The 24,216-nt window shown below is 39.6% G+C and overlaps 1 protein-coding gene across 4 annotated transcripts in view; it reads right to left on the minus strand.

Moving 5' to 3' along the window:
• Positions 1-703: 703 nt before the first annotated feature.
• CHRNA2 (cholinergic receptor nicotinic alpha 2 subunit) overlaps positions 704-24,216 on the minus strand; it is a 147,073-nt gene continuing 123,560 nt past the window's right edge. For 2 of the 4 annotated variants that reach the window (XM_077291782.1, XM_077291783.1), the window contains 2 exons: positions 2,235-3,273; positions 715-1,012 (listed from right to left, as the gene is read on the minus strand). In XM_077291782.1, the coding sequence (XP_077147897.1) occupies positions 887-1,012; positions 2,235-3,273 (1,165 nt within the window). In that variant the 3' untranslated portion in view covers positions 715-886. Of the gene's footprint in view, positions 1,013-2,234; positions 3,274-24,216 lie in introns of all 4 variants that reach the window. The other 2 variants (XM_077291780.1, XM_077291784.1) reach the window with 2 other exon arrangements.

The raw sequence follows: 24,216 nt of genomic DNA on the forward strand, positions 1-24,216 counted from the left end.
AACAACGTATATTTTGTATCTGTTCGCTATTGTCAGTATCTCTGCTTGCTGTTCATTCCTTACACTCGCACGGTAGCGCTGTGCGTCCATTACTCAAACAGCCAGATTGGTATATTCTTGATGTAGAGGAATGAAATCGTCAATCGAAGGACAGCAAAGCGGAGAAAGTGGGAAGAGCTGCAGTACCAAACAAAGCCACCCATATATGCATGGCGCTGTGCTTAGGTAAAGAATGATGGAATGCACTGCACAGGGTACTGGAACGCCACCTTCCCTCCTAAGGATAATTGGTGGGATTTCCAGAAATCAGACCCCCCCCCCCCCCAAATTACTGCTGTCCTATAGGCAAAAAATATTAAAGTAGAGTTAAGTATTAAAAAGTAAAAAAATCTATGTATTTCCATAAACAGCGCCACAAGTTTTGATTTGTATAATAGCTCTTCCGTATTCACTTCACTGAGGTTGAATTGCAATACCAAACACAACCTGAAGGACAAATGTGGCGCTGTTTGGGAAGAAGAAAAAAAACACTTATTTTTTCTAATTTTGCAAAATCCTGGAAGTTCTTGGCATAAATAACATAGCGGTGCAGGTGGTATAAAATATGAAGATAACACTACCCTCCATAAGGAAAAATGTTCATGCATTCTTTGCAATTGTTTCACCTCCCATCAAAAATAAAAGAAGGAAGAGCGGAACTGTTATTTTTCGCAACCATTTATTAGCATTCATGAGCGACTAGCGAGCGTCCATTATTAGTGGCGGTCTTCTCATTCTTCCAGAAGTCCCGTATATCCACAGTCCATCAATCCCGAAGCCTGAGATGTGAAAAGCTGAGTCCACCATACGCCTGAGGCTAGAGCCAAAATGTGCGAGAAATAAAATCCTAGATCATCCCAGCCAGGAAAGGAGGGAGGAATAATCCTATTGTCCCTAACAAGCAGACAATAATGAACATCCACAGGAAGATCCGGTCGATCACCATCGCTACATATTTCCAGTCTTCTTTTACCTTAAAAAAAAAAAAATATTATTATCCTACATCATAGAAAATATTAAGATTGATAACGACACTAGTGATGGACACTTGATGGACGATGGCCGTTTCGTGCCTCTTGCACGTCAACAGGACATAGAGTAAAGGACTTTTAAGGGGATGGCGAGTGCCACCTTTTCTTTCTTCACCCAGGACTATGCAGTAGGAAAAAGAACTTACATTCTAAGTCTCTTGGAAATAGAATTGTCCAGAGGACATAGGGAAGTATAGCCAGGGGGTGAAGAAACCAATTAAGATATGAACAGTTAATCATTCAAGTTCCTTTTAAAGCAAAGACAGCCTACAGAGTACGGGTAATTAGACAGAACAGATCTTTTCTGAGGTCCAGATAACAAAAGGGACATGAATTTATGCATAGATAGAAAAGTGGAAAAGTCTCCTTTGTCCCCAGGAAAGACATCCTGAGGTGTAAGGAAACTATGATTCCCTTCAGGGAAAATGTTACACCTGTGACTAAACAGTGAGGAGCTGGGGGAAAGTTATGAATATTGGGGTTTATATAGATCTGATATTGATGGGAGATAGATCTGCAACTTCAGGACTAATTGGGGAAAAATATACATATTTTCTCATAACTGTGAGACCTGCCTAAAAGCTTTAAATCAATAGTGGCCAGATCACTGACAACAGCCATGTCATATTTGTCTCCGGGTAATGGTAAAACACTGATAAAAAATATCAGTGGTGGCACCGAGTAGTTGTTGGGCTATCGTGGACTTAGAAGTGACGGTAACGGGAGTATATATATATACATATTCCATGTGTTGAAATCACAGGTGTATATACCATACACTCACTGTCAGTTTCCAAATAACCAGCCTATTAGTGAAAACAGCCTTTGTTAAGCGTCGGTCAATCGGATAAATGTATTGACGATAGGGGGCAGCAGAGAGCTGTTCATGACAAACAGATAACAGTGGGGTGGTTCAGTATGACTTCTCTGGACATGATCTTTCATACCCTACCACACTACATACAGTAATATAACTAAAATAATACTGCACCCTATGTAAAAGAATATAACTATTACTACCGTACTTAACCGCCACAGTCCTCTAAGTCTAATTTTATCAAAGAACCAAGATCTTTATAACCAAGCATCTAGAACCCATCTTTGGATACCAACGTTAACATCCTGGATCTACCAAAGCTAAGAAAGAAAGAGCGTCCTACTTACAGAAAAGTCAGCGTCCTCAGCCCGCAGGTGGTCCGCTATATAATGTACTCCTTCCAAAGCTTTTAAAATACTTGGAGAGAGCAAAAAATTAGGTTCCAAATTTTCCACTTTGCTCTGACGAGGGGTCTGGCACTGCCCCCCAGGCACTAGATGGTTATAGTCATATCGATACTGAAGGCTGTGGTTGTGGCTGGAGATATGATGCACATGGCAAGGTGGCATCTCAGCCTCCGATTCCCCCCACTTCTCGTCCACATCTGTCTCCATCCAATATTTGGATGTACTGAGTTTAAGCTCCGGAGGGTCGTATTGACTGAAAATCTCCTCTACGGGAGCTGGCGGCCTCTTCATAAACAGCCACCTGGGTATGTGATCCAAAAAGACTGAACGCACCCAGAGAGGCATCTTGTGAGTACTAGGCGACCGGTGGTGGACATTCAACACAAACACCGTGATGACTATGGAGAGAGTGACGAAGATCATGGTGAAGAGCAGATACTCCCCGATCAATGGGATCACCAAGGACGTGGAAGGGATGATCTCCGTAATCAGCAAGAGGAAGACGGTAAGAGATAAAAGTACTGAGATACACAAAGTGATCTTCTCCCCACAATCCGATGGCAGATAGAAGACCAAGACAGTAAGGCAGGAGATCAGAAGACATGGGATGATCAAATTTATGGTGTAGAACAAGGGCAACCTCCGTATGATAAAGTAATAAGTGATGTCGGGATAGATCTCGGTGCAGCAATCATATTTTTTAGAATTGTATGTCCCAACAGCATTGACGATGGCCCACTCTCCGCTCTCCCAGTAGTCCTTCAAGTCCACGTTTCGCTCCATGCTCTCCAAGTCGATATTGGCTTTGTCATAGGTCCATGAACCAAATTTCATCTTGCAGTTCTGCTGGTCAAAAGGGAAGAAGGTCACATCGATGCTGCAAGAGCTCTTATAGATGGCAGGAGGAACCCACTTGACCATCCCGTTGTGAAAGAGGTGAGCCTTAGTCATGTGGGTTATGGCAAATTCCCCATCTGCACTGATGGAAAAGAAAAAGAAATGTCAATTAATGAAAATGTTGGGTTTGTAAGTTTCCCCTTGTGCTGTCCTCAACATCACCCCCATGCAGAGTCATTAAAGTTATATCAGCTACAAAGTGACAGCTGCTGTGTGAATGTTTAGGTCTTATAGAACCGCTATTTCGCTCATATAATCTAAACTTAAAGAAATATTTTATTATAACATTATATAAATATCTATAATACTGCACCAGTAGTGTACCCTAATGTACATTAAGCATAGCACTGCTCCTATGTATAGGAGTATAATTACTATAATACTGCCTGTATGTACAAGAATATAACTACTATAATCCTACTCCTATGTACAAGAATATAACTACTATAATACTGCCCCCTATGTACAGGAATATAACTACTATAATACAGCCCCTATGTACAAGAATATAACTACTATAATACTGCCCCTATGTACAAGAATATAACTACTATAATACTGCTCTTATGTACAAGAATATAACTACTATAATACTGCCCCTATGTACAAGAATATAACTACTATAATACTGCCCCTATGTACAAGAATATAACTACTATAATACTGCCCCTATGTACAAGAATATAACTACTATAATACTGCCCCCTATGTACAAGAATATAACTACTATAATACTGCCCCTATGTACAAGAATATAACTACTATAATACTGATCCTATATACAAGAATATAACTACTATAATACTGCCCCTACGTACAAGAATATAACTACTATAATACTGCCCCTATGTACAAGAATATAACTACTATAATACTGCTCCTATGTACAAGAATATAACTACTATAATACTGCCCCTATGTACAAGAATATAACTACTATAATACTGCTCCTATGTACAAGAATATAACTACTATAATACTGCCCCTATGTACAAGAATATAACTACTATAATACTGCTCTTATGTACAAGAATATAACTACTATAATACTGCCCCTATGTACAAGAATATAACTACTATAATACTGCCCCTATGTACAAGAATATAACTACTATAATACTGCCCCCTATGTACAAGAATATAACTACTATAATACTGCCCCTATGTACAAGAATATAACTACTATAATACTGCTCCTATGTACAAGAACATAACTACTATAATACTGCCCCTATGTACAAGAATATAACTACTATAATACTGCCCCTATATACAAGAATATTACTACTATAATACTGCCCCTATGTACAAGAATATAACTACTATAATACTGCCCCTATGTACAAGAATATAACTACTATAATACTGCTCCAATGTACAAGAATATAACTACTATAATACTGCTCCCTATGTACAAGAATATAACTATAATACTGCCTGCATGTACAAGAATATAACTACTATAATACTGCTCCTATGTACAAGAACATAACTACTATAATACTGCCCCTATGTACAAGAATATAACTACTATAATACTGCCCCCTATGTACAAGAATATAACTACTATAATACTGCCCCTATGTACAAGAATATAACTACTATAATACTGCTCCTATGTACAAGAATATAACTACTATAATACTGCTCCCTATGTACAAGAATTTAACTACTATAATACTGCCTCTATGTACAAGAATATAACTACTATAATACTGCTCCTATGTACAAGAATATAACTACTATAATACTGCTCCCTATGTACAATAATATAACTACTATAATACCGCCTCAATGTACAAGAATATAACTACTATAATACTGCCCCTATGTACAGGAATATAACTACTATAATACTGCTCCTATGTACAAGAATATAACTACTATAATACTGCACCTATGTACAAGACTATAACTACTATAATACTGCATCTATGTACAAGAATGTAACTACTATAATACTGCCCGTATGTACAAGAATATAACTACTATAATACTGCCCCTATGTACAAGAATATAACTACTATAATACTGCCCCTATGTACAAGACTATAACTACTATAATACTGCACCTATGTACAAGAATATAACTACTATAATACTGCACCTATGTACAAGACTATAACTACTATAATACTGCACCTATGTACAAGAATGTAACTACTATAATACTGCCCCTATGTACAAGAATATAACTACTATAATACTGCTCCTATGTACAAGAATATAACTACTATAATCCTGCTCCTATGTACAAGAATATAACTACTATAATACTGCCCCATATGTACAGGAATATAACTACTATAATACTGCCTCTATGTCCAAGAATATAACTACTATAATACTGCCCCTATGTACAAGAATATAACTACTATAATACTGCTCTTATGTACAAGAATATAACTACTATAATACTGCTCCTATGTACAAGAATATAACTACTATAATACTGCCCCCTATGTACAAGAATATAACTACTATAATACTGCCCCTATGTACAAGAATATTACTACTATAATACTGCCCCTATGTACAAGAATATAACTACTATAATACTGCCCCTATGTACAAGAATATAACTACTATAATACTGCCCCTATGTACAAGAATATAACTACTATAATACTGCTCCTATATACAAGAATATAACTACTATAATACTGCCCCTATGTACAAGAATATAACTACTATAATACTGCCCCTATGTACAAGAATATTACTACTATAATACTGCCCCTATGTACAAGAATATAACTACTATAATACTGCTCCTATGTACAAGAATATAACTACTATAATACTGCTCCCTATGTACAAGAATATAACTACTATAATACTGCCTGTATGTACAAGAATATAACTACTATAATACTACCCCTATGTACAAGAATATAACTACTATAATACAGCAATACAGCCCCCTATGTACAAGAATATAACTACTATAATACTGCCCCTATGTACAAGAATATAACTACTATAATACTGCCCCTATGTACAAGAATATAACTACTATAATACTGCTCCTATGTACAAGAATATAACTACTATAATACTGCTCCCTATGTACAAGAATATAACTACTATAATACTGCCCCTATGTCCAAGAATATAACTACTATAATACTGCCTCAATGTACAAGAATATAACTACTATAATACTGCCTCTATGTACAGGAATATAACTACTATAATACTGCTCCTATGTACAAGAATATAACTACTATAATACTGCACCTATGTACAAGAATGTAACTACTATAATACTGCCCCTATGTACAAGAATATAACTACTATAATACTGCCCCTATGTACAAGAATATAACTACTATAATACTGCCTCAATGTAGAAGAATATAACTACTATATTACTGCACCTATGTACAAGAATATAACTACTATAATACTGCACCTATGTACAAGACTATAACTACTATAATACTGCACCTATGTACAAGAATGTAACTACTATAATACTGCCCCTATGTACAAGAATATAACTACTATAATACTGCCCCTATGTACAAGAATATAACTACTATAATACTGCTCCTATGTACAAGAATATAACTACTATAATACTGCCCCTATGTACAAGAATATAACTACTATAATACTGCTCCTAAGTACAAGAATATAACTACTAATACTGTCCCTATGTACAAGAATATAACTACTATAATACTGCCCCTATGTACAAGAATATAACTACTATAATACTGCCCCTATGTACAAGAACATAACTACTATAATACTGCCCCTATGTACAAGAATATAACTACTATAATACTGCCTCCTATGTACAAGAATATAACTACTATAATACTGCCCCCTATGTACAAGAATATAACTACTATAATACTGCCCCTACGTACAAGAATATAACTACTATAATACTGCCCCCTATGTACAAGAATATAACTACTATAATACTGCCCCTATGTACAAGAATATAACTACTATAATACTGCCCCTATGTACAAGAATATAACTACTATAATACTGCCCCCTATGTACAAGAATATAACTACTATAATACTGCCCCTATGTACAAGAATATAACTACTATAATACTGCCCCTATGTACAAGAATATAACTACTATAATACTGCCTCCTAGCTGTGAGGTTGTGTGTTTGTAGCTCTCCTGATGTCTGGAGCAAGCCCAGGGAGGGGCCACCCTGGGCGGGGAAACTCCCCAAGCAAGGTCCAGGCTTCCAGGCCTACTCTTGGAAGAAACTCCAAAGCTGTTTCTAATGAGGATACAGATCCCAAAGTGATTTCTGAGGGAAAGAAAGCTCAGAATGAAAGTAATAACAGCAGCAAGAACGTGAGTAAAGTAATGGAACAAGGAAAAGCCATGGCTGTAGGCAAGAAAGTTCCAGTTAAGCAGTCGTCCAGCCAAGGCAAGCAGAGTGAAGTGCGATTAGGAGAAATCCAAAAGAAATCTACTGGTGAGAAGCTGAATGGAGGAAAGCAGCCTGAAGCTCAGGAGATGCCATCACCGGCCTCAGGTGTGCAGCTCACTCCCAACAAGCAGTGGAGAACTTCACTGGAGAGACAGACACTCCAGGAGAAACATGTGGTGACCAGCATGGCGAGCTCTGGACACACAAGGTCAGGTGGCAGCAGTAAAAGTGCTGTGGAGCCTGGAGCCACGAAATCAGCGGTGGTAAAAATCAAGGAGACATCTGGTCCCATGAAGCTGGAGACATTGCTGATAGCAGGATCTCAGAAGGAGACACCATGTGCACCTGAGCTGCAGCTTGCAGAGGAGATGCCAGGACTGGTCCAGAAGCTCGTGAGTTACACCAGCAGAAAAGCCTGCTACAGAAGCAGATAGACGCTCTCTGTGAGGTAAAGGCTGCTAACACCGGGGATCACACCGTGTGTGACCAGAGTCTGAACTCACTGGGTGTATGGCTGGCAAGAGTGGTGGGGGACATAGACTGTGTCCTAGAGAGGATGGGGCCCCTGGCGGAGACTTATAGGAACCAGGAACTGTTTATGTCACACAAGCAGAACTCTGCAGATTCCAGGTCACACATTGTCCCAGGTGGACCCCAGAAGCAGGTACGGCCAGTGCTGCAGCCCGCAAGCTTCTGCTTCCAGAAGGGTCAAATACTGCACCAGCAGCCTGTGGCAGATACCAAGCAGCCGCCTGTAGAGCAGATTCCAGCAGAGGTACCACAAGTCTCAGGATGCCCAGCGCAGCAGCCTGCTGCAGATTCAGTGCACATTTCAGCAGAGGGACTACAAGTCTCAGAAGGCCAAGCACAACAGTTGGGCAGTGGACATGTGCCGATAGTTATTGATGGTGCCCAGCAGGGCTCTGATGCTGGGGATAACCGCGCTGTATCTGAGGGGTCGGGGGCTTGGGGGAGCACAGTATCTTTGGACGCTGGACAATCTGATAATGACATTGATGTTGATGATAACAGTGTGCTTGATAATGTCTGTGATTTCCCCCCATTAATTCCGAGCACACAGGGTGTGGCAGCCCCCCCTGCTGCAGAACCTCACCCTAGTGTGACCCCGCAGGTTCCCCCCAGTAATGCCTGGAGCCGTGGTGCTCCGTCCTTCACCTCTGGTGCCAACTATACCGGCCAGGCATTTAAATGGAGAAACGTGCATTTCTGGCACAGAGGTGCCAAGGAGGACCTGCCAGACAGGAGGTTTGTGGTCAGGGAGCTCCTGTGCCGCCAGATGGGGTTCGCGCCAGTCAGCATCTTGGCAGTGATTAATCTTCCAGACAGGCAGGGCTATGACGTCAGCTTTAAGCTCATGACTGACCTGGACAGATTCTGGTCTAACTTCCCCAAGTTTATAGACACTGAGGGCTGGAGTAAGTTCACCTTTATTCCCATCTCTAAGCCAGACACGGTTACCGTAAATGTGATCTTCTGGAATGAGTCTGTTCCCCCGCAGGACATTGTGGTGTGGCTCCGGAGGCATTGTGACTTGGTCTCTGACCTCACCAAAAGCAGAGACAGCGATGGTATCTGGACGGGAGGGTGGAGGGTCTTGGTTAAACTGCGCCAGTGTAATAATATCACTGCCGACTTACCCAACTCCTTCTTTATTGGGAGGGAGAGGGGTGTGTGTTTCTACCCAGGGCAGCCCCGTAAGTGCTTTAAATGTGGTGGGAAAGGTCACCTGGCAAATACCTGTACTGTGGTGAAGTGCAGTCTGTGCGGGGAAGTCGGCCATGTAGCTGCAGACTGCCAGAACATCAGGTGCAACCTCTGTGGGAAGATCGGCCACCCTCACAGGGACTGTCCAGACGCCTGGCATAATATCTGTAAGGACTTTCCTGATGAGGATTTGGTGGCAGGGGCAGAGATTCTGGAGGAGGCAGCTTTACTGTCAGGGGAAATACTGACCGGACCAGAGGTCCACCAGGGGTCTACTCAGCTCACACCAGAGCAGCAGGGTTCAGAGGGTGCACAGGGGAGCATGGAGGTTGTGCCTCAGGAGCAGCAGTCTCAGGAAGATATTACTTCAGAACTACCATCTGTGTCTGAGGGAAATAGCAATAATAAGACTAAAAGGAAGAAAAAGGACAAGACCTCTCGTAAACCTGAGAAGTATGATACTGGCCCAGGAGCCAGGAGGAAAGTCCAGAGTCCTGCAGGGGTAATGGTCGTATCCAATAGGTTTGATGTTCTGTCTGAGTCTGATGGTGATTTTGAAGATGACCTTAGAAGAATTGACGCAGAGTGTGATAGGGAAGTAGAGGACTGTCCTCCGCCTAAGCGGAAGCCCTTACCTGAGGGCACTCGGGAAGAGTCTGAAATGGAGACTGGTGGTGGGCGGAATAACTCCGACTCAGATCTATGACGCTGTCAACCAGATAATGTCTGAACTCAGATAGATAAAATCATTAGGGAATGGAAAGTTTTGGAAGGATGTGTTGCTGGGTTCAAATATGATGTGTTAATTTTGCAATGTTTTTTTTTTCCCTCAAACCAGAGGTATAGACTCTAAGTTAATTTTACATGTGTAATCTGGAAATGTAATGAATGTTTGTACAATCCAAGTGATTTGAGTATTGTATTACTGAAGAATTTTGTTAAATTCAACTGTATTTGTTTGTTTTACAATAAAAATTGCCCCTATGTACAAGAATATAACTGCTATAATACTGCTCCTATGTACAAGAATATAACTACTATAATACTGCTCCTATGTACATGAATATAACTACTATAATACTGCTCCTATGTACAATAATATTACTACTATAATACTGCTCCTATGTACAAGAATATAACTACTATAATACTGCCCCTATGTACAAGAGTATCACTACTATAATACTGCTCCTATGTACAAGAATATAACTACTATAATACTGCCCCTATGTACAAGAATATAACTACTATAATACTGCCCTTTGTACAAGAATATAACTACTATAATACTGCCCCTATGTACAAGAATATAACTACTATAATACTGCTCCCTATGTACAAGAATATAACTGCTATAATACTGCCCCTATGTACAAGAATATAACTACTATAATACTGCCCTATGTACAAGAATATAACTACTATAATACTGCCTCTATGTACAAGAATATAACTACTATAATACTGCCCCTATGTACAGGAATATAGCTACTATAATACTGCCCCTATGTACAAGAGTATCACTACTATAATACTGCTCCTATGTACAAGAATATAACTACTATAATACTGCCCCTATGTACAAGAATATAACTACTATAATACTGCCCCTATGTACAAGAACATAACTACTATAATACTGCCCCTATGTACAAGAACATAACTACTATAATACTGCCCCTATGTACAAGAATATAACTACTATAATACTGCCCCTATGTACAGGAATATAACTACTATAATACTGCCTCTATGTACAAGAATATAACTACTATAATACTGCCCCTATGTACAGGAATATAGCTACTATAATACTGCCCCTATGTACAAGAGTATCACTACTATAATACTGCCCCTATGTACAAGAACATAACTACTATAATACTGCCCCTATGTACAAGAACATAACTACTATAATACTGCCCTATGTACAAGAATATAACTACTATAATACTGCCTCTATGTACAAGAATATAACTACTATAATACTGCCCCTATGTACAGGAATATAGCTACTATAATACTGCCCCTATGTACAAGAGTATCACTACTATAATACTGCTCCTATGTACAAGAATATAACTACTATAATACTGCCCCTATGTACAAGAATATAACTACTATAATACTGCCCCTATGTACAAGAACATAACTACTATAATACTGCCCCTATGTACAAGAATATAACTACTATAATACTGCCCCTATGTACAAGAATATAACTACTATAATACTGCCCCTATGTACAAGAATATGACTACTATAATACTGCCCCTATGTACAAGAATATAACTACTATAATACTGCACCTATGTACAAGAATATAACTACTATAATACTGCTCCTATGTACAAGAACATAACTACTATAATACTGCCCCTATGTACAAGAATATAACTACTATAATACTGCACCTATGTACAAGAATATAACTACTATAATACTGCCCCTATGTACAAGAATGTAACTACTATAATACTGCACCTATGTACAAGAATGTAACTACTATAATACTGCCCCATGTACAAGAATATAACTACTATAATACTGCCCCCTATGTACAAGAAGATAACTACTATAATCCTGCTCCTATGTACAAGAATATAACTACTATAATACTGCCCCCTATGCACAAGAAGATAACTACTATAATACTGCTCCTATGTACAAGAATATAACTACTGTAATGCTGCCCCTATGTACAAGAATATAACTACTATAATACTGCCCCTATGTACAAGAATATAACTACTATAATACTGCTCCTATGTACAAGAATATAACTACTATAATACTGCCCCATGTATAAGAATATAACTACTATAATACTGCTTCCTATGTACAAGAATATAACTACTACTAGATGGTGGCCCGATTCTAACGCATCGGGTATTCTAGAATATGTATGTATGTATGTACATAGCAGCCACATAGTATATAGCACAGGCCACGTAGTATATAGGAGCCATGTAGTATAAAGCAGACACGCAGTATATAACACAGCCACGTAGTATATAACACAGCCCACGTAATATATAGCACAGCCCACGCAGTAGATAACACAGCCCACGCAGTATATAACACAGCCCACGCAGTATATAACACAGCCCACGCAGTATATAACACAGCCCACGCAGTATATAACACAGCCCACGCAGTATATAACACAGCCCACGCAGTATATAACACAGCCCACGCAGTATATAACACAGCACAAGCAGTATTTGACACAGCCCACTGTTGTGAATTTGGATTTTGGGCTCCCCCGGTGGCCACTGGTGGAATTGAACTTGTGTCATCATCTTTCCTGTTCACCTGTTCTCATCAGATCTGGGTGTCGCTATATAACCTGGCTTCTCTGTTAGTTGCTTGCCGGTCAACAATGTTATCAGAAGCCTCTCTGTGCTTGTTCCTGCTCCCAGACATCTACTAGATAAGTTGGACTTTCGTCCATGTTTGTTTTTGCTTTTTGGTTCCAGTTCACAGCTGCAGTTTCGTTACTGTGTCTGGAAAGCTCTTGTTGATCAGGAATTGCCACTCTGGTATTATGAGTTAATGCCAGAGTCCTAAAGTAATTTCTGGATGGTGTTTTGTTAGGGTTTTCTGCTGACCATGAAAGTGTTCTTTCTGTCTTCTGCTATCTAGAAAGCGGACCTCAAATTTGCTAAAACTATTTTCCTGCTGTGTTTGTTATTTCATCTAAAATCACCGCCAATATATGTGGGGGGCCTCTGTCTCCTTTTTGGGCATTTCTCTAGAGGTGAGCCAGGTCTTATATTTCCCTCTGCTAGCATTATTTAGTTCTCCGGCCGGCGCTGGGCATATAGGGATAAAAAGTAGGACATGCTACCTGGCTACTTCTAGTTGTGCGGTAGGTTTAGTTCATGGTCAGTACAGTTCCCATCTTCCAAGAGCTTGTTCCTATATAGGCTTATGCTATGTTCTCTAGCCATGGAGATCATGACAGTTTGACCGGACAACTAAAGGGTTAATTCCTTGGCTGAGAAAGGAGTGAAATAAGAAGTCTGCTGAGAGGTTTTTTTTTTTTTTTTTGTGCTCTTAATTGGATCATTTGCTAGTCTGTCTATGCTGCAGTCTTTCTTTTTTTTCTCTCTCCTTCTAATCTTTGAATGGCTCTGTGTTCACCTGTTTATTATGGATCTTCAGAGTGTAACTGCAGGTTTGAATAATCTCACCACGAAAGTACAAAATTTGCAAGATTTTGTTGTTCATGCTCCGGTATCTGAACCGAGAATTCCTCTGCCGGAATTTTTCTCGGGGAATAGATCTGGTTTTCAGAATTTTAGAAATAATTGCAAGTTATTTTTGTCCCTGAAATCTCGTTCTGCCGGGGACCCTGCACAGCAGGTTCGGATTGTGATTTCTCTGCTCCGTGGCGACCCTCAAGACTGGGCTTTTTCATTGGCACCAGGGGATCCTGCGTTGCGCAATGTAGATGCGTTTTTTCTGGCCTTGGGGTTGCTTTATGACGAACCTCATTTGGAACTTCAGGCAGAAAAAACTTTGATGTCCCTATCTCAGGGGCAAGATGAAGCTGAAATTTACTGCCAGAGATTCCGTAAATGGTCTGTGCTTACTCAGTGGAATGAGTGCGCCTTGGCGGCTACTTTCAGAGAGGGTCTCTCTGATGCCATTAAGGATGTTATGGTGGGGTTCCCTGTGCCTGCGGGTCTGAATGAGTCCATGACAATGGCTATTCAGATCAATAGGCGTCTGCGGGAGCGCAAACCAGTGCACCATCTGGCGGTGTCCACTGAGAAGACGCCAGAAAGTATGCAGTGTGATAGAATTCTGTCCAGAAGCGAGCGGCAGAATTTTAGATGGAAAAATGGGTTGTGTTTCTATTGTGGGGATTCTACTCATGTTATATCAGCATGCTCTAAGCGTACTAAAAAGCTTGATAAGTCTGTTTCCATTGGCACTTTACAGTCTAAGTTTATTTTGTCTGTGACCCTGATTTGCTCTTTGTCATCTATTACCACGGACGCCTATATCGACTCTGGCGCCGCTTTGAGTCTTATGGATTGGTCCTTTGCCAATCGTTGTGGGTATGATTTAGAGCCTTTGGAGACTCTTATTCCTCTGAAGGGGATTGACTCCACCCCATTGGCTAATAATAAACCACAATACTGGACACAAGTAACTATGCGTATTAATCCGGATCACCAGGAGATTATTCGTTTTCTGGTGCTGTTTGTTCCTGATGATTGGACCAGTAGAGTCATCTCTGAGGTGCATTCTTCTGCATTGGCAGGTCATCCTGGAATTTTCGGTACCAGGGATTTGGTGGCAAGATCCTTCTGGTGGCCTTCCCTGTCACGAGATGTGCGAGGCTTTGTGCAGTCTTGTGACGTTTGTGCTCGGGCCAAGCCTTGTTGTTCTCGGGCTAGTGGATTATTGTTGCCCTTGCCTATTCCTAAGAGGCCTTGGACGCACATCTCGATGGATTTTATTTCAGATCTGCCTGTTTCCCAGAAAATGTCTGTCATCTGGGTGGTGTGTGACCGTTTTTCTAAGATGGTCCATTTGGTTCCCCTGCCCAAATTGCCTTCTTCTTCCGAGTTGGTTCCCCTGTTTTTTCAAAATGTTGTTCGTTTGCATGGTATTCCTGAGAATATCGTTTCTGACAGAGGAACCCAATTTGTGTCTAGATTTTGGCGGGCATTCTGTGCTAGGATGGGCATAGATTTGTCTTTTTCGTCTGCTTTTCACCCTCAGACTAATGGCCAGACCGAGCGGACTAATCAGACCCTGGAGACATATCTGAGGTGTTTTGTGTCTGCTGACCAGGATGATTGGGTTGCTTTTTTGCCATTGGCGGAGTTCGCCCTCAATAATCGGGCCAGCTCTGCCACCTTGGTGTCCCCGTTTTTCTGTAATTCGGGGTTCCATCCTCGATTTTCCTCCGGTCAGGTGGAGTCCTCGGATTGTCCTGGAGTGGATGCGGTGGTGGAGAGATTGCATCATATTTGGGGGCAGGTGATGGACAATTTGAAGTTGTCCCAGGAGAAGACTCAGCTTTTTGCCAACCGTTACCGTCGTGTTGGTCCTCGGCTTTGTGTTGGAGATTTGGTGTGGTTGTCTTCTCGTTTTGTCCCTATGAGGGTCTCTTCTCCTAAGTTTAAGCCTCGGTTCATCGGTCCGTATAAAATATTGGAGATTCTTAACCCTGTTTCCTTCCGTTTAGACCTCCCTGCATCCTTTTCCATTCATAACGTTTTTCATCGGTCGTTATTGCGCAGGTATGAGGTACCTGTTGTGCCTTCCGTTGAGCCTCCTGCTCCGGTGTTGGTTGAGGGTGAGTTGGAGTACGTTGTGGAGAAAATCCTAGACTCCCGTGTTTCCAGACGGAGACTCCAGTATCTGGTCAAGTGGAAGGGATACGGCCAGGAGGATAATTCTTGGGTCACTGCATCTGATGTTCATGCCTCCGATCTGGTTCGTGCCTTTCATAGGGCCCATCCTGATCGCCCTGGTGGTTCTGGTGAGGGTTCGGTGCCCCCTCCTTGAGGGGGGGGTACTGTTGTGAATTTGGATTTTGGGCTCCCCCGGTGGCCACTGGTGGAATTGAACTTGTGTCATCATCTTTCCTGTTCACCTGTTCTCATCAGATCTGGGTGTCGCTATATAACCTGGCTTCTCTGTTAGTTGCTTGCCGGTCAACAATGTTATCAGAAGCCTCTCTGTGCTTGTTCCTGCTCCCAGACATCTACTAGATAAGTTGGACTTTCGTCCATGTTTGTTTTTGCTTTTTGGTTCCAGTTCACAGCTGCAGTTTCGTTACTGTGTCTGGAAAGCTCTTGTTGATCAGGAATTGCCACTCTGGTATTATGAGTTAATGCCAGAGTCCTAAAGTAATTTCTGGATGGTGTTTTGTTAGGGTTTTCTGCTGACCATGAAAGTGTTCTTTCTGTCTTCTGCTATCTAGAAAGCGGACCTCAAATTTGCTAAAACTATTTTCCTGCTGTGTTTGTTATTTCATCTAAAATCACCGCCAATATATGTGGGGGGCCTCTGTCTCCTTTTTGGGCATTTCTCTAGAGGTGAGCCAGGTCTTATATTTCCCTCTGCTAGCATTATTTAGTTCTCCGGCCGGCGCTGGGCATATAGGGATAAAAAGTAGGACATGCTACCTGGCTACTTCTAGTTGTGCGGTAGGTTTAGTTCATGGTCAGTACAGTTCCCATCTTCCAAGAGCTTGTTCCTATATAGGCTTATGCTATGTTCTCTAGCCATGGAGATCATGACAGCCCACATAGTATATAACACTGCCCATGTAGTATATAACACAGCCCACGTAGTATACAGCAGTGTGGGCAACATATCCCTAGTAAAAAAAATAATTAAAATAAAAAATAGTTATATACTCACTCGCCGGCGTCCAGCGAAGCTGTCCCGATGCGCGCGCTGCTGCCGCCAGCTTCCGTTCCCAGCTATGCATTGCGAAATTACCCAGATGACTTAGCGGTCTCGCGAGACCGCTAAGTCTTCTGAGTAATTTCGCAATGCAGCTTTGGGAACGGAAGCTGACGGCAGCCGCGCGCGCCTCGGGAGACTACGGAAGGTGAGAATAGCAGGTTTTTTATTTTTTTATTAGTTTTAACATTAGATCTTTTTACTATTGATGCTGCATAGGCAGGATCAATAGTAAAAAGTTGGTCACACAGGGTTAATAGCAGCGTTAACGGAGTGCGTTACCCGCGGCATAACGCGGTCCGTTAACGCCATTAACCCTGTGCCGGGCACTGACTGGACACAAGTAGGGAGGGACTAATTGTCGGCCAGACTGTGCCCGTGGCTGATTGGTCGCGGCCCTGTGGCCGCGACCAATCAGCGACACGGGATTTCCGTTACAGACAGACAGACGGAAGTACTCCTTAGACAATTATATATATAGATAACACTGCCCCTATGTACAAGAATATAACTACTATAATACTGCTCCTATGTACAGGAATATAACTACTATAATACTGCCCCCCATGTACAAGAATATAACTACTATAATACTGCCCCTATGTAAAAGAATATAACTACTATAATACTGTCCCCTATGTACAAGAATATAACTACTATAATACTGTCCCTATGTACAGGAATATAACTACTATAATACTGCTCCATATGTACAAGAATATAACTACTATAATACTGCCCCTATGTACAAGAATATAACTACTATAATACTGCCCCTATGTACAAGAATATAACTACTATAATACTGCCCCTATGTACAAGAATATAGCTACTATAATACTGCTCCTATGTACAAGAATATACCTACTGTAATACTGCTCCTATGTACAAGAATATAACTACTATAATACTGCCCCCTATGTACAAGAATATAACTACTATAATACTGCCCCCTATGTACAAGAATATAACTACTATAATACTGCCTTTATGTACAAGAATATAACTACTATAATACTGCCCCATATGTACAGGAATATAACTACTATAATACTGCTCCTATGACTCCTATAATATGACTACCATAATACTGCTCCTATATACAAGAATATAACTACTATAATACCGCCCCTATGTACAAGAATATAACCACTATAATACTGCCCTTATGTACAAGAATATAACTACTATAATACTGCACCTATGTACAAGAATATAACTACTATAATACTGCACCTATGTACAAGAATATAACTACTATAATACTGCCCTTATGTACAAGAATATAACTACTATAATACCGCCCCTATGTACAAGAATATAACTACTATAATACCGCCCCTATGTACAAGAATATAACTACTATAATACTGCTTCTATGTACAAGAATATAACTACTATAATACTGCTCCTATGTACAAGAATATAACTACTATAATACTGCTCCTATATACAAGAATATAACTATTATAATACTGCCCCTATGTACAAGAATATAACTACTATAATACTGCCCCTATGTACAAGAATATAACTACTATAATACTGCTCCTATGTACAAGAATATAACTACTATAATACTGCCCCTATGTACAAGAATATAACTACTATAATACTGCCCCATATGTACAGGAATATAACTACTATAATACTGCCCCTATGCACAAGAATATAACTACTATAATACTGCCCCTATGTACAAGAATATAACTACTATAATACTGCCCCCTATGTACAAGAATATAACTACTATAATACTGCCCCTATGTACAAGAATATAACTACTATAATACTGCTCCTATGTACAAGAATATAACTACTACAATACTGCCCCTATGTACAAGAATATAACTACTATAATACTGCCCCTATGTACAAGAACATAACTACTATAATACTGCCCCTATGTACAAGAATATAACTACTATAATACTGCCCCTATGTACAAGAATATAACTACTATAATACTGCCCCTATGTACAAGAATATGACTACTATAATACTGCCCCTATGTACAAGAATATAACTACTATAATACTGCACCTATGTACAAGAATATAACTACTATAATACTGCTCCTATGTACAAGAACATAACTACTATAATACTGCTCCTATGTACAAGAATATAACTACTATAATACTGCCCCCTATGTACAAGAATATAACTACTATAATATTGTCCCTATATACAAGAATATAACTACTATAATACTGCTCCTATGTACAAGAACATAACTACTATAATACTGCCCCTATGTACAAGAATATAACTACTATAATACTGCACCTATGTACAAGAATATAACTACTATAATACTGCCCCTATGTACAAGAATGTAACTACTATAATACTGCACCTATGTACAAGAATGTAACTACTATAATACTGCCCCATGTACAAGAATATAACTACTATAATACTGCCCCCTATGCACAAGAAGATAACTACTATAATACTGCTCCTATGTACAAGAATATAACTACTGTAATGCTGCCCCTATGTACAAGAATATAACTACTATAATACTGCCCCTATGTACAAGAATATAACTACTATAATACTGCTCCTATGTACAAGAATATAACTACTATAATACTGCCCCATGTATAAGAATATAACTACTATAATACTGCTTCCTATGTACAAGAATATAACTACTACTAGATGGTGGCCCGATTCTAACGCATCGGGTATTCTAGAATATGTATGTATGTATGTACATAGCAGCCACATAGTATATAGCACAGGCCACGTAGTATATAGGAGCCATGTAGTATAAAGCAGACACGCAGTATATAACACAGCCACGTAGTATATAACACAGCCCACGTAATATATAGCACAGCCCACGCAGTATATAACACAGCCCACGCAGTATATAACACAGCCCACGCAGTATATAACACAGCCCACGCAGTATATAACACAGCCCACGCAGTATATAACACAGCCCACGCAGTATATAACACAGCCCACGCAGTATATAACACAGCCCACGCAGTATATAACACAGCCCACGCAGTATATAACACAGCCCACGCAGTATATAACACAGCCCACGCAGTATATAACACAGCCCACGCAGTATATAACACAGCCCACGCAGTATATAACACAGCCCACGCAGTATATAACACAGCACAAGCAGTATTTGACACAGCCCACATAGTATATAACACTGCCCACGTAGTATATAACACTGCCCACGTAGTATATAACACTGCCCACGTAGTATATAACACTGCCCACGTAGTATATAACACAGCCACGTAGTATATAACACAGCCCACGTAATATATAGCACAGCCCACACAGTATATAACACTGCCCATGTAGTATATAACACAGCCCACGTAGTATACAGCAGTGTGGGCAACATATCCCTAGTAAAAAAAATAATTAAAATAAAAAATAGTTATACACTCACTCGCCGGCGTCCAGCGAAGCTGTCCCGATGCGCGCGCTGCTGCCGCCAGCTTCCGTTCCCAGCTATGCATTGCGAAATTACCCAGATGACTTAGCGGTCTCGCGAGACCGCTAAGTCTTCTGAGTAATTTCGCAATGCAGCTTTGGGAACGGAAGCTGACGGCAGCCGCGCGCGCCTCGGGAGACTACGGAAGGTGAGAATAGCAGGTTTTTTATTTTTTTATTAGTTTTAACATTAGATCTTTTTACTATTGATGCTGCATAGGCAGGATCAATAGTAAAAAGTTGGTCACACAGGGTTAATAGCAGCGTTAACGGAGTGCGTTACCCGCGGCATAACGCGGTCCGTTAACGCCATTAACCCTGTGCCGGGCACTGACTGGACAGAAGTAGGGAGGGACTAATTGTCGGCCAGACTGTGCCCGTGGCTGATTGGTCGCGGCCCTGTGGCCGCGACCAATCAGCGACACGGGATTTCCGTTACAGACAGACAGACGGAAGTACTCCTTAGACAATTATATATATAGATAACACTGCCCCTATGTACAAGAATATAACTACTATAATACTGCTCCTATGTACAGGAATATAACTACTATAATACTGCCCCCTATGTACAAGAATATAACTACTATAATACTGCCCCTATGTACAAGAATATAACTACTATAATACTGCCCCCTATGTACAAGAATATAACTACTATAATGCTGCTCCTATGTAAAATAATATAACTACTATAATACTGTCCCCTATGTACAAGAATATAACTACTATAATACTGTCCCTATGTACAGGAATATAACTACTATAATACTGCTCCATATGTACAAGAATATAACTACTATAATACTGCCCCTATGTACAAGAATATAACTACTATAATACTGCCCCTATGTACAAGAATATAACTACTATAATACTGCCCCCTATGTACAAGAATATAACTACTATAATGCTGCTCCTATGTAAAATAATATAACTACTATAATACTGTCCCCTATGTACAAGAATATAACTACTATAATACTGTCCCTATGTACAGGAATATAACTACTATAATACTGCTCCATATGTACAAGAATATAACTACTATAATACTGCCCCTATGTACAAGAATAGAACTACTATAATACTGCCCCTATGTACAAGAATATAACTACTATAATACTGCTCCTATGTACAAGAATATAACTACTATAATACTGCCCCCTATGTACAAGAATACAACTACTATATTACTGCTCCTATGTACAAGAATATACCTACTGTAATACTGCTCCTATGTACAAGAATATAACTACTATAATACTGCCCCCTATGTACAAGAATATAACTACTATAATACTGCCCCCTATGTACAAGAATATAACTACTATAATACTGCCCCTATGTACAAGAATATAACTACTATAATACTGCCCCATATGTACAGGAATATAACTACTATAATACTGCTCCTATGACTCCTATAATATGACTACCATAATACTGCTCCTATATACAAGAATATAACTACTATAATACCGCCCCTATGTACAAGAATATAACCACTATAATACTGCCCTTATGTACAAGAATATAACTACTATAATACTGCACCTATGTACAAGAATATAACTACTATAATACTGCACCTATGTACAAGAATATAACTACTATAATACTGCCCTTATGTACAAGAATATAACTACTATAATACCGCCCCTATGTACAAGAATATAACTACTATAATACCGCCCCTATGTACAAGAATATAACTACTATAATTCTGCTCCTATGTACAAGAATATAACTACTATAATTCTGCTCCTATGTACAAGAATATAACTACTATAATACTGCTCCTATGTACAAGAATATAACTATTATAATACTGCCCCTATGTACAAGAATATAACTACTATAATACTGCCCCATATGTACAGGAATATAACTACTATAATACTGCCCCTATGCACAAGAATATAACTACTATAATACTGCCCCTATGTACAAGAATATAACTACTATAATTCTGCTCCTATGTACAAGAATATAACTACTATAATACTGCTCCTATGTACAAGAATATAACTACTATAATACTGCCCCTATGTACAAGAATATAACTATTATAATACTGCCCCTATGTACAAGAATATAACTACTATAATACTGCCCCATATGTACAGGAATATAACTACTATAATACTGCCCCTATGCACAAGAATATAACTACTATAATACTGCCCCTATGTACAAGAATATAACTACTATAATTCTGCTCCTATGTACAAGAATATAACTACTATAATACTGCTCCTATGTACAAGAATATAACTACTATAATACTGCCCCTATGTACAAGAATATAACTACTATAATACTGCCCTATGTACAAGAATATAACTACTATAATACTGCTCCTATGTACAGGAATATAACTACTATAATACTGCTCCTATGACTCCTATAATATGACTACCATAATACTACCCCCTAAGTACAATGATATCATTATTATTTGACACATTACATTTGTTATTGTCAACTTCTTTGAATCTCCTGTAATAATTTAGAGTCTTGTGTTTCTTGTAATAAATCAGTCACACAATGATGGGAGTTCCAATCCTATGAAGATGTTACCATTGATTATCTGTTTTGGACATTTGTGCAGAAGTAGAATTGTTTGTGTATTATTTGCTCTTCGCTTTACAATGAATAATTTGCTCCTAAATATATTTCTCCAGTTGTCAGGATCCATCTCAGGACATAATTTCTTATTCATAGACTATTCTTGGCCACTTATTTTAAGCAGCACGGGATCCTGATTTATAAATCACAGTTGAATCGGAAGGAACAAAATGAGGTTTTCCGAAAATTAACCAATTTGCGTCGAGAGGCAAAGATTTCTCTTAGATTGAAACAACATAGAAAGAAAAATCAATTTCCCAGTAGCATGGGTCATATTCTATTACTGCAGCCACCGGGAGAGGATGTTACAATGATGTCTCGTTAATACCTATGGTGGAGGAATGCTGAGGCTTCAGATTGTATGCCTAGGACTAGATGCCTTGTGCCTTTTGATGGAGGAGGGAGAAAAATATTAAAAAATAACAGGAAAAGTCAAAAATTAGCATACTAGTAGACTGGATTAGCAGTAAATTTCCTAATGCTCAACCAAGAGAACAGAATGAATTGGGGTTCACTCAGCTAAGAGCAATATGGATGAAAATCCTAGCCAAAATTTTGTTTTATGGGCACATCTTCCACATTTTTCTATGGTACTCCTATTACAGGACCTCAGAGGTGGGGCATGCTCATGTCCCGCCCCTGAGGATCTGCACTAACCATACACATACAGAATATCACTTTTGCCCAAAATGTTCTTTTGAAAGGCTTATCTCATACTAGTAAAAACAGTTAATTTTCCAGAAACAGCATCACACCTGTCCGTGGGTTATGTTTATTATTTCTGTACCAGATACAACCTGTGGGCAGATGTGGCACTGTCCCTGGGTAGTACACCCAGGTTCCTATTAAAGTGCGTAGCAGCTGATCAGTGTCAGACCACCAAGGATCGGATATTGATGACCTTTTCTAAAATTACAATTCTTGACAACCCATATAAGACCTGCAGAACCTCTACAAAATGACCACAAGGGACACATTTGGGGCATAAGTCCAACCCTTTGGGGTTATTTTTTATGAAATTCACATTAAAAACAAGACTTCTGGAAAGTTTGGCACAAGATGCTGCAATTGTAGCCAGACCCTGGTCGTTTGGGGAGGGCCAGTCTTAAACCTCACAATTAATCCACCCATGAGGGTCTACAAATGGCCCATTTGGAGCATGGCCTGGTCCATTTTATCTGACAAGCTTGGAAAAAATATAATTGTTGGAAAAAATAAAGGAGGTTGCGGCCGTAGATGGGATGTGGTGCTCTAGGAGAAGCAACATACATCAGTATTCTAAATGTTGTAGGACGCTGATACAATTTTTTTGTAGGGATCCAGTGTTACGTACATGGTTGTGGAACC

The sequence above is a fragment of the Ranitomeya variabilis genome, chromosome 2 (assembly GCF_051348905.1).
Source record: "Ranitomeya variabilis isolate aRanVar5 chromosome 2, aRanVar5.hap1, whole genome shotgun sequence".
NCBI lineage: Eukaryota > Metazoa > Chordata > Amphibia > Anura > Dendrobatidae > Ranitomeya > Ranitomeya variabilis.